Source organism: Primulina tabacum, chromosome 2, assembly GCF_025594145.1.
Source record: "Primulina tabacum isolate GXHZ01 chromosome 2, ASM2559414v2, whole genome shotgun sequence".
NCBI lineage: Eukaryota > Viridiplantae > Streptophyta > Magnoliopsida > Lamiales > Gesneriaceae > Primulina > Primulina tabacum.
The window spans coordinates 7,641,689-7,653,849 of record NC_134551.1 but is presented as its reverse complement, the minus strand read 5'-3'; the positions used below and the strand labels follow the sequence as shown (position 1 = coordinate 7,653,849).

The 12,161-nt window shown below is 30.0% G+C and overlaps 1 protein-coding gene across 1 annotated transcript; it reads left to right on the top strand.

Annotated features, from left to right (window-relative positions):
• The first annotated feature begins 4,712 nt into the window (after window positions 1-4,712).
• Window positions 4,713-5,765, top strand: LOC142537360 (early nodulin-like protein 14). Its single transcript, XM_075642899.1, has 2 exons — window positions 4,713-4,899; window positions 5,279-5,765. Exons 1-2 carry the CDS (start codon window positions 4,713-4,715, stop codon window positions 5,623-5,625), a joined length of 534 nt encoding a protein of 177 aa, XP_075499014.1. The 3' UTR covers window positions 5,626-5,765.
• Window positions 5,766-12,161: the final 6,396 nt, after the last annotated feature.

The window sequence follows — 12,161 nt, the reverse complement described above, 5'->3', positions numbered from 1 at the left end:
CGGCAGAATCATTGGCAATGCTTGAAGTTGAATCCAGCCTCTTCAGGAAAAATGTTTTACTAGTCATGCTAACATCATGCTCAGTCAATCTGATGTTATTCGAACTGTCTCTGATCATGACTCGTCTCTTCGCTCAATCTCAACTAAAGTTGAAGCTACTAATTCGAAACTTGAAACCATCGATGCCAAGATTGAGTCCCAATCTCAATCTCTTCAGGCCCTTAATGATCGCGTTTCGAATCAAGTCCCATTTCTGGAGATGATGAACGATAGCATTATCAATCTTACTGGACGAGTGGATGAATTACTCACTCGTATTGATGCCAAAAAAAGGGAAGCAGTATGTAGGACATAAGAAGGTAGATCTGGAGGACATCATCATCAAGCAGAATCGTCTTTCAGAAGCCAAGATCCTCAGGATGAGGATACACTGTTCAAGGATATCGAAACTGATGATTAATCTTTTTGATTAATACTCTTTTTGAACTCTGTTTTACTGCTTATTTACTTATCAATTATTTGGTTGTAATTGCTATCTGTTTTTGATATAATTGTTTTTCTTTATCTTACTAACTTCTAGGTTTTGGCATCACCGCAAAGGGGAAAATTGATAGACTTAATTTAATTGTGGTGATAAGAGTCAAAACCAGTAGATCGCGTTAGTAAAACCAGAAGATAGTATAAAAACAGAAGTTCTCGTATCGTCTTAACAAAGCAGTACTCTTCGAGTACTTATTAGCTTAGATAAACAGAAGCAGAACTTGACTTTTACTAAATCAGAACCTATCGAACATATATTAAATGTTACCGTTACTTTACCAAGTACGAGTATTAAATGCATCATTAATGCTGAACAAAGTCATTTAATATGGTTTACCTATTTTGGTATGAAACAAGACTGATTGTTCTGAGGCTTTTTGCAGGAATCTTTTTCGGTAATAAAGCTGACTCTATCAGAAGTCAAAGAAGCCGTTTTGTTTATAGACGTTGGAATCAAGACTTCTATAAATACACAAGATCAACGATGTTTATAGGTTATCCAACAACAATTACATTCTATATTATACGAACGTCGATTTGAGCACTCAGAACTACTTATCATCTTGAAGCTCAATGTACAGAAAAGCAGCACACGCTTCATAGTAGTTATCTGATCCTTTGAGATCATATTGTGCTGACTGTTTCTTACTCTCTCTACAAGCTCTTCACGTTACTATATTTTTTAGAAGAGTTTGTAAACTGGAAAAGAGTCTTTTCCAGAAATTTTTGTTGTATTTGTTTTATTGTGTTGAGAAACTAAGAGTTTCAGTAGGCAAAGGATAAGTCCTGCTGAAGTGGGTGTGTACAAGTGTGGTACTGTAAAATCCAAAGTCTTTTAGTGATACCTTCTGGAAACAGAAGAAGGAGAGACATATAAGATTTCATCTTCGAACTTTCATAAACAACCATTGTCTAATGCCTACTGTTTTATTGTGTTTCACCGTACTCAATCGGATCGTTTTCGCACTTATTATTGTGATATGCTGGACTTACTCTTGAACAAGATAAGCTATAATCTCTTACATGATTCTAGCACCATTTGCAAAATCGACCAACAAAGGAACGAGTTTATTCACCCCCTCTAAATTTTATGTCGATCCCCAACAAAAATATCCAAAATAAAATAGATTGCAATCTCGTAGTGGATAAACGATGCATTTAAATGGTAAACTTTTATCCTACCTGTTTAATTCTTACGTAGAAGTGTAAAGTAGCGAATTCAATAAAATAATACATACATGTAAACAATTTCTAAATGATACACAATTTGCAAAAATGATTACTCCTAAGGGATACTTGGATAAATTGCTGTTGGGTACTCATTCAAATCTACTCGTTTATTCATTTATATTGATGAAATGGAAATTGCGATGGATTTGAAATGCATTCAAAATGAGTGTCATTTAAAATTTCCTCTTACAAATCAAATCATATAATCAAAATGCAACGTAAGATCGCATTTGGATTGATGGATATAAAGTTTAGGATCTCAAATTCATAATAACAAATCTATTAGTTTGTTTGGTAAATCTACTTGACAATAAAATTAAAATCTCCAACTAGTTATTTTTTAGCCTGTGTGATGAGTTTCAAATCTATCTATGTATGTAGTATTTTCAAATTCTTCTTTCAAATACTTCTCGAATCCAAACGCAATTGAAGACATTTCATATTTAGAAAATTTCAATATGTTGCCACCGGTCACGCAATAAATTGGTGAAACTCAAAAAGACCTCGAGTAACTGGATTTATCATTCGAAAACTTAAGTTCTGTTTGGACAAATATTTATAAAATGTTTTATAATTTGTAAAAAGTTTTAAAAGTTAACAATTATTCTATAAAAACGTTTTTACAATTAAAAATATTTTAAAAGTTCTAAATCCCTAAAAAAATCCTCAATTATTATTTAAACACTATATTTGAAGAAAATATTAAAAATATTTTCATAAATTTTACAACAATCTTGTCCAAATATATATTTAAGTTTTTTTAATTTAAACACTAAAAACGTTTTTAAAGTACTTGTCCAAACAGAGTCCTAATAATTTATTGCTAAATTTATTTTGTTTACAAGCTCTCATGTCATAAATTAGCTTCTTTAGAAGCTTGTAAACCATAAACGTTAGTTTTAAAAATAAGTTGTTAATATTTTTTGAATAAATTAAGAAATAAGAAAAATGACCTAAAATATGTTAATATATTTTGTATTATAACATAATATTTTTTGAATAAATTAATAAATAAGATAAATGACCTAAAATATGTTAATATATTTTGTATTATAACATATTTTACTATTATTACAAAAATATGTATATATGGTGCTATGAAAAAAAATTGGAGATATTTTGGGATTTGTCTCATTGAACTTTCGGATGCTATTTTGTAATATAATAAAATTTGTGGAGATATTTCGGTCTTTTAAAATATTTAAATAAATTCCAAAAAATAATTAGGGCGACTTAGATTTTTTAAAGCAGTTTATTTTAACATTTATGACCCTTTTTTTTAAAAAAAAAAAAAATTCGCAAACGGTTTTTCACAGCTTATATGCTCCGACTTCCAAGCAGTCCTAGTCTGAATTGTGGATTGGTTCTGCTTTTGATACAAAGGCTAAGTAAACCAAGTTTATCGGTTCTATTTTATATAGCAAACAAAATCAAATCATTAAAAATTAAACAATTAACTATTTGTTTGTTCTGAATTATAGATTTTAAAATTTTATTTTCAAATGAAATATTTTTATTATTTTCAATATAATTTACATTTTCCAAACTAGCTATTGTAAAAAATAAAATAAAAAAAATCAACATATACGGATATTAAAATGATTTAACAATATAGTGTATGATAATGTCATCATAAATTTAGAATAAAAAATATAAATCGCTCAGGCAAAATCTTGTGTGAGACGGTCTCACGGGTCGTATTTTGTGAGACAGATCTCTTATTTGGATCATCCATGAAAAAGTATTACTTTTTATGTTAAGAGTATTATTTTTTATTGTGAATATCGGTAGGGTTGACTAGTCTCACAGATAAAGATTCGTGAGACCGTCTCACAAGAGATCTACTCAAATCCTCGTATGATTTACTTTAACTTCAAAGAAACTCTAAAGACCACAAGTATCAATTATTACCTGAATATTTCTCCCAAATAAATGAATAAATAATAAAATAATTTGAAATTTGAAATTGAGACATGCATTATCCCTTGATCTCTAATCGATTTAATGGGAATAATAAATGTAGTTATTTAAGAATATAATGTTTTTTTCTATTATCGGAAATATGCTTATTATTTTTAAATTTGAACGACTCCTTTTCAAATTTCATTTGTTTACATAAATAGGAGTACTTAAAAAATAATAATAAAATAAAAATAAAATAAAAATAAAAATAAATAGGAGTACTTAATTTTCCCTTTGACTCCTTCGATAATCATAAAAATTGAGATGAAACGGCTCGGTTTTTATTAATTATGAAGAATAATTGCCCCAACTAAATTTTGACCCAACGTTCGAAAAAATACGTCACATTTCTTGCAAGCATGCGTCACTTGTTCTGGTTTGGACTTTGGAGTCTCGGAAATGCCTAACTTATTTGCTCTGACTTTTTTTATGTTCAAATAATTCAACATTTCTTTTCATTTTAATTAACTATTCAAAAACTAGTTTAGTAATAATATAACCAATCAAAGTTTGATCTCAGTTTAATAAGTTTAGTCGTCCATTTGCAATATTTTGTTTTTTCTGTCTGTCGGCCAAAACGTTGACTTAGTCACATCAACGATATTCAATGTCATTTCACAAGTTCAAGACAATATACGTGGAAAAAAGATGAAAAACACCAACTTAATTATTAGATTAAACTTTGACTGTTCACAGGATATAAATCAAAACAGATTAAATTACGTGAAGATTTTTACAATATTTTTTGTTTGTTAAAGGTAAAGCCTTGACGGGCTTCACATTTCCCTAAAATCGAAAAAAAGGCACAAAATAAATTAATAACTGATGAAGCTAATTTAAAAAAAAAAAAAAAAAAACGAACCAAACCTGACCTAATGGTTCCCATGAGGTTACCCTAACCAAGCCAAATCACCTGATGTGGCACTATAAATAGGTCCAAACCCCTAGTCTTTCTCTTTTCTCTACTAATAATCTGCTAAATGGCTTCTCTGAAAACCCTCCTTCGCTGCTTGCCCATTATTCTTTCGTTGTTTGTGACTTTTAATCTCTCTGAAGCAACAGAATTCGTGGTTGGTGGAAATAAGAAGAAGTGGCAAGTACCATCTTCTTCTGACGAATTCAACGAATGGGCTGGGAAAATTCGCTTCCAAATTGGCGATTCTATTGGTAAATCAGATTCTTCTCTTTTGGATCAGACCACCATTTTTATTTGATTTTTGTTCACCCCATGAATTTTAGATAGAAATTTGGCATATACTTAATTATATATTAATCTGTGGTTTAATAAAATTATGTTTCTTTTGCATGAATGGTTCTTGTATTTGAATTATACTTTTATTTTTTTTCTTTACGTTATAAATTCATCTTTTATTTTAATTTTTTGCTTTCGACAACTTTTACTTCTAACTGACAGATCACAGCGGACACCGATCTTTTTTCTGTCCAAGAACATTTAGTAAAAATATATGTGACAAGATTTCGCTGATTTTTTTTTCCCAAGTTAAATCGATCTTGCTCTTAACATTTTCTCGTTTTTTTTCCAAAGTATTGAAGTACGATTCGAAGACAGATTCTGTGCTGGAAGTGACGGAAGAAAACTACAAAAACTGCAACAAATCAAACCCGATCGAATCTCATAGTGATGGAAACACGAAGATCACATTAGACAAAGGTGGCCCATTTTTCTTCATAAGTGGGGCAGAAGGCCACTGCGAGAAAGGCCAAAAGCTTGAGATCAAAGTTCTGTCAGCAGAACACAACCACCTGCCGGTGGCGCCGGAACCTTCTCACCATGCACCAGCTCCGTCACCCTCGACCGCTGGCTCTCGTCCGAAGACATTGTGGTTTGTGAGCGGCGCTGTTGTGGTGGGAATCATATCTTTGGTACTTTAGAGAGATAAGTTTGACTATCAAGTAGTAATTCGTGAGACAGGTTTGCATGACATGTTTGTATTAGACCAATGTTGTTGATGTATTGTGTGTTTCTTGATTTTGTCGAATCGAGATTGATATTGGCATTATTATGATTTTAAATCGAGGGTTTTTTTTTTTTATAAAAAAATAGCATTAATTAGGGGATAATTTGTTAAGTTTGTTTGCTGGATCCGTTCTGGAATGACAGGAGTATTCGCATGTGGCATTTCTATGAAGAATATTCAATTAATTATTTTGAATATGTTTCACAAAAAAACTACGTACATGCTCATTTTATCTTTTCTTTTCCCCTTTCATGCACTATATATAATTTCTTGTCAACATCGTCTGGTGCAAAATATAAAATATTGATCGATTATTCATTCTTATTTTATTCGATATTTGACTCAAGTTCTACCAAAAAAATTGGTGTTATACAATTTTATTGACATCGCCTCTCATATTTTTAAGGACATTGATATATAGCACAGGTCAATTAACTCTTACTAAACTATATAGAGCTGTAAAGTATATTTTTAATATTATCGGACTGAATTTGAACTAATTATTATTAAAAAAAAAGTAAATTCCATCAAGTTAAAAAGGGACCAAATTAAATGAATTTGGATCATCTCCTATGTTGAAAAAGACAGCATTTGATGATATACATTTTTTACACGAGATCATCACGTGATCATCTTGTGAATATCACAACATATGAGATAAATTTTAAAAGTTGTCAGATTAAACGAGATGATCATGTATGATCACGTGATCATCTTGTGAATATCACACCATATGAGATAAATTTTAAAAGTTGTCAGATTAAACGAGATGATCATGTGATCATCTCGTGTAAAAAGTGCACAACACTTGGTGTTGTGTTTTCAACACAGTAGAAGATCTAAATCCAAATTAAACCATGGAAGGATTAGTAAATGCTGATTTGATAAATATTTCCTAAAAGGCTACATACGATTCATATTCAGGTCTTACTCCTAAGTAAGGTCACATGAATTTATTTATCTAGGTTCAATTTTAAAAACAATTGACAAATTAAACCTTTAATTTATCACCTAGTTGAAGTAATTACAATTTACATGAATGTGCTATGTTTTTATATGTCTTAAGGCATAGTTTGATATACATGATAGGATAAACATGTGATATATAATATAAGGATAAGTTAATGATAAATAAGATGTAGGATATTATATTTAATGTTTGGTATGATTTTAATAAGAGTGGTTAAATTTATATATTATATTGTAATGACAAAATTAACGTTATCATAATAAATTTTATAATTTCAATGTTGTTGCTTGAGTTCATATTTTTTATTTGTTCATGCGCCGATAGTGCTTGCATGATTTATTTATTTTTACCTAATTTTATATATTATATAATATGATAATTGAGCCTTTGATTTTGAGAGTCAAGTCAAATATCAATTTTTAAGGTTAATCGAGTGATACTAATAATTTTATTGATATTTATAAAAATTATTTATATAATTATCTCGAATTCATTTATATAATTATCATATTATATAATATATAAAAATAAATAAAAATATTTATTTGATTTTAATTTCTACCTACTAGCATAGATTTATAAAAATCATTTATAAATTGAGGGCAATTAAGTCATTTGTAGTATATTTTATCATTAAATTAAAATTATCACACCTAATAGAAGGGACATTTTACACATCTAAAAAATTATTTATCAAGGGCCCATGATATTATCATGGGCCAAATATGAGATAAGGAGGATTATTTATCAATCCTTCCCTTATCCCATGTACCAAACTATGCCTAAAAAATTATGCTGACAAACTATTCTTTTTTAGGATACAAACGATTCTCATAATTGAAGCCAAAGATTATAGAATAAGGTGATCGAAAAATTAATTAAACATAAATAATTTCCTAATTTTTACCAATTAAATGGCACAATAAATCTCATAAGCAACTTTTTTTCAATATTTATTTAGAGATTACACTTTTTGTTTTGTAATGTGCACATTTTTCATTTTCATATTATTGAACAATTCAAGATTTTAGACCGCTAATTTGCGGTGTTCTAAAAAGCGTGAAAAACGCGGCTTAAGTGCGAAACATGAGAAAAAAGCTTCATTTTGGGCAAAAGCGTGAACAAAGCAGTCAATCCTTTTGTCGACCATATTAATCGTGTTAAAAAGCGTGAAACATCGGGAAAAACATATATTTTTTATAATGAAATTTAAGTTATTTTGATTTTTTAATAAAATTTTAACTCTTAAATTTTATTTAAAAAATGTTTAATAATATAATTTTTTAAACAAAAAACAAAACTTAAAGACATCGAAATAAAATTTGTCTCATATTATTCATTTCTTTGGACTATGAGATAACATTTGACTCAACACAAAAGTTTACTCCACACAATTTGTGATTTTGATACTTATACTTTTTATAACTTAAAAATTTATGCACTTATTCTTAAAATTTGAATGTTTATACGTTATTTTATCTATTAATCAACTTAATATAATTTTATACTAAAATGTAAAAACAATTTTTCATGCTTAATCTAGTTCTAAACCTATTTAATCTTAAGAAGTATGATCGTCACGCTTTTTAGAACCTTGCTAATTTTCACTTAAAAAAAAGTTTAGTCAATTTTTTCTCATAGCACTAATGTCGCACCGAATATTGTTGACATATTCGATGTCACGTCAGCATCTAGTGTTAAATGACTAAAAATAAAAAAAAGTGCAAATTATTAGATTAAAATCGTGAAGTGACTAATAGTATAACAAGAAGTGACCAACAATATAATCAACGAAAAAGATGCACGTTGCATGACAAAAATGAAATTTCATCCTTTAAATGTTAATTTCATCCTTCATTAATATTGCCTATGAGAAAAATCAAACAATCCTTCAAATTCTCGCATGCAATTATACCTCAAAAACATAAATAAATAAAAAAACTAAACTAAACAAAAGAGAACCGGATAGAGACCGATTCAACAGCCGAAGATAAAACTGATTCCTGTATGTTAGAAAGCTTAAATCACCGATCGCAGTCCACCTGTCAAACATGTAACGATCTCCTGCCCTATTTCATTCGATTCCGATCCCCTCATACAAATACATACATTAACAAGAAGTTTTCAGATAACATAAGAAAAACGAAACAAGATACAAAATAACATGGTAGCACCAGGGAATGTGAATGCAACAGGAATGCGGGTACCACCGCCACCGGGGCAGGGCCAGCCAGTGATCAAGGCTGCAGGAGCGGCTGCCCCCACGATGGGCTCGGAGGGAGCTTACCAGGGGCCGCCACGAATGTCTGGGGCGACACAACATAACACAGAGGTTCTCCACCAGAGGAGCAAGATGCCATTTTGCCCAGCAAGAATGGCCATCGGCGGGTTCGCGTGTGTGGCTATCATTGGCTATTTCACCTTGTACTCCAAGAAGAAACCGGAGGCCACTGCACTTGATGTTGCAAAAGTCGCCACGGGCACCGCCTCACCGGAAAACACTCGACCCCGGAACTAGGAATATCATAATCAAGTATAATATTTATATATATAGATAGATTGTGTTCTCATTGAAATTTAAGGATGTAAGGATGTTATTTTTGTGCTCTAGTATTTTTTTAAAAATATTTTTACTGTTCAAAGAAACCTTGTAGCCATTTGTAAAAGTGGCATTATATATGATTCTGATCTTGTAGTGGTGACCACGTAGTTATACGAAAGCACAATCGTTTTGCAGTTTATTTTCCCAGTAGATTTGTTATATATTTAATATAATTTCTTACATAAAAATTTAAATTTTTATGCTCGCTAAATTTGTCAGTTATTGGTTTCTCCCGCTAAATTTGTCAAGGAGTAGGTCTCTTGTGAGACGGTCTCACGAATCTTTATTTGTGAGACAAGTCAATCCTACCGATATTCACAATAAAAATTAATTTTTTTTCATGGATGACCCAAATAAGAGATTCGTCTTACAAAATACAACACGTGAGATCGTCTCAAACAAGTTTTTGTCATTTGTCAATATAAAGTATTTGGTTTACTCCTCTGGATCTTGTTATGAGAAATTGTTTGCAACTTTGCTTTAGATGATATCTGTTCAATAATTTTTCTTAGAATATGTTAACATCAAGCACTTATGGCTGAAAAGAACTTTCCTACACAAAAAGCGAGTTACCGAGAATACTGCTATCAAAATTGCATATTAGTTGTTTAGTTATTGATACTAATGACAAATAGTTAGTTAATCACAAAAACTCTAGTGAACAGTTTCACAGTCGATTATTTGTTACGGATTTCCAATTCGATTCGATTAATTAAAAAATAATATTTTTTCTACGCTAAAAATATTAGTTTTCACTTCGAGTTTGTATTGAGTTGACGCGTCTCACGAGAATAGATTTATGAGATGTTCTCATAAGACACCTACTCATAGTTAATATCTTTTGTACATTATATATACATATATATGTGTGTGTCTCGATGCATCTCTTCAAATAAATAAACATATTTATTATTGTGATGTGAAAAGTATCAAGAGATAATGTAAATTAATATCATAAACTAAGTATGCATATATACGTTTTTTTTAATGAAAATCTCTTCGATATATCTACTCGATGTTTCAACGTTACGGTTTCTAATAAATTATTGATTATATATATATAAAGTAGTTTGTCATACATATGATGTGCGTGCTTCGTCAAGTAAATATTATAATCAAAAGATGATAGCAAGGGGAAAGAAATGAAGGGTTAAAAAACTAAAATAAAGGGAGAACATTCACTTGCTTTACGTAGCTAGCTTAAATCTTATTGTTAAATTACATAAAAATATTTGATGGACATACCAAACTATTCTTGTTCTAGCAGTGTTTGTTAGCCATCCATAGCTAAAAATATTTACCAATGAGAGATGTAATATATGGGGGTATATTTTGTCTAACAGTGAATCAAGTAATATCGTATGTCATCGTAAATTTGTGTTTTATCAGATTTAAGTGTTGTGTAAAATGTTACAACATTTCACACAACACTTAAATCTGATAAAACACAAATTTACGATGACATACGATATTACTTGATGTTACAACATTTCAGACAACATGCAGGCGGAATATATAAATTCGTAACACAAATTGACTTTAAGTAAATACGATGGAACGGAATAAATTTTGCACGATTATAAATACTTGAGATGCGCCTCAGGACAAAAATAATCACTAGAAAACCAACGAGTTTACACAAAAACTATCACTAGTGATTTTATTCAAAAACTAATTTCCTCAACACGTTGAGAAAATCAAATGCTTCCTAAAACAAAGAACCACATTAAAACAATATATAAGGAAGCAAAACACGATGTCAAAACTGGAGCAACAAAAACAAATCTTCAGCCAACTCTTTCACAGTTGTTGTCTGTAGATGTCTCCAACAATCACGGCAACACGTGGATTCAGCACTTCTTCGATCAACATCAACCTTGTAGATTGTTTTCTTTTAAAGTTTATGGCGTTCAAAGGTGGAATAGTATGTATATGCTTCTGCGTAAATCACTCTTCTTTGTATGAGATGAGTACTCTTATTTATAGTCATTGGGGTTATCAACAAGGAAAACTACTCAATATGCAAAGTAAAAGTTTTATTAGAAACAAACTTTTTTTAAACAAAGATACAATGTCACAAAAATCTTAGCATTATTATCACATTATCTAGAAAGACAAAATCGTATTTAAATATTCAGAATCATATCAAGAAGGAAAAATTAATTTTGGGAAATAAAATTTAATATGAAAATTTTATTTTCTTTCAAGAGATATTTAGAATAATATTTTTTGTAATTGGAGACATATTTTGAAGGAAAAAATATTTAGTTTAAAATCACAACAATATGTCCATGTTGTTAGACGACATGTTTTCATATCAGATCGGATCGTTCGCTTCGATCGAGAATCGATCATTGCTCGACCAGTTTTAACAGTCAATTTAACAGTTAAATCACTCAAAATCGCTCTAACCGATTGTCAACCGATGAACCAGTCAAAAATCGATCAAACCGATTCATTAATTTTATTATTTTTTTAAATTTAATTGTTTTTATAGTTAATATCCTAAATTTTATTATTGGTTATGTATACAAGATTATTTTGATGTTGAATTATGTTAAAAATATTATTTTAATAATATTAGATCTTATTTTATTTATAATATTTTGTTTAAAATATATAATTATATTTGAAATTTTGATCATACTTAATTTATTTAAATTTTAAAATTTGAAATATATATATATATATTATTTTATATAATAATATTCTGATCCACCGTGCGATTAAGAAAAACATTAGTTGGAAGGTCCATCGAAGTTCACGATTTGGAGGAGGTGACAGATAGGCAAAGAAAGGGCGGATCGGTCATTTCGGAGCTGCTCCCCAGACCCCACCCCCCTCTCATGAATAGTCGTCGTCTGGATAAACGCTTGAC

Bases quoted from the DNA above. Each gene is read 5' to 3' on its own strand.
- LOC142537360 (XM_075642899.1), top strand. From the start codon at position 4,713: ATGGCTTCTCTGAAAACCCTCCTTCGCTGCTTGCCCATTATTCTTTCG. The intron at 4,900-5,278 runs GTAAATCAGATT...TTTTTTCCAAAG, and splicing joins CCAAATTGGCGATTCTATTG to TATTGAAGTACGATTCGAAG.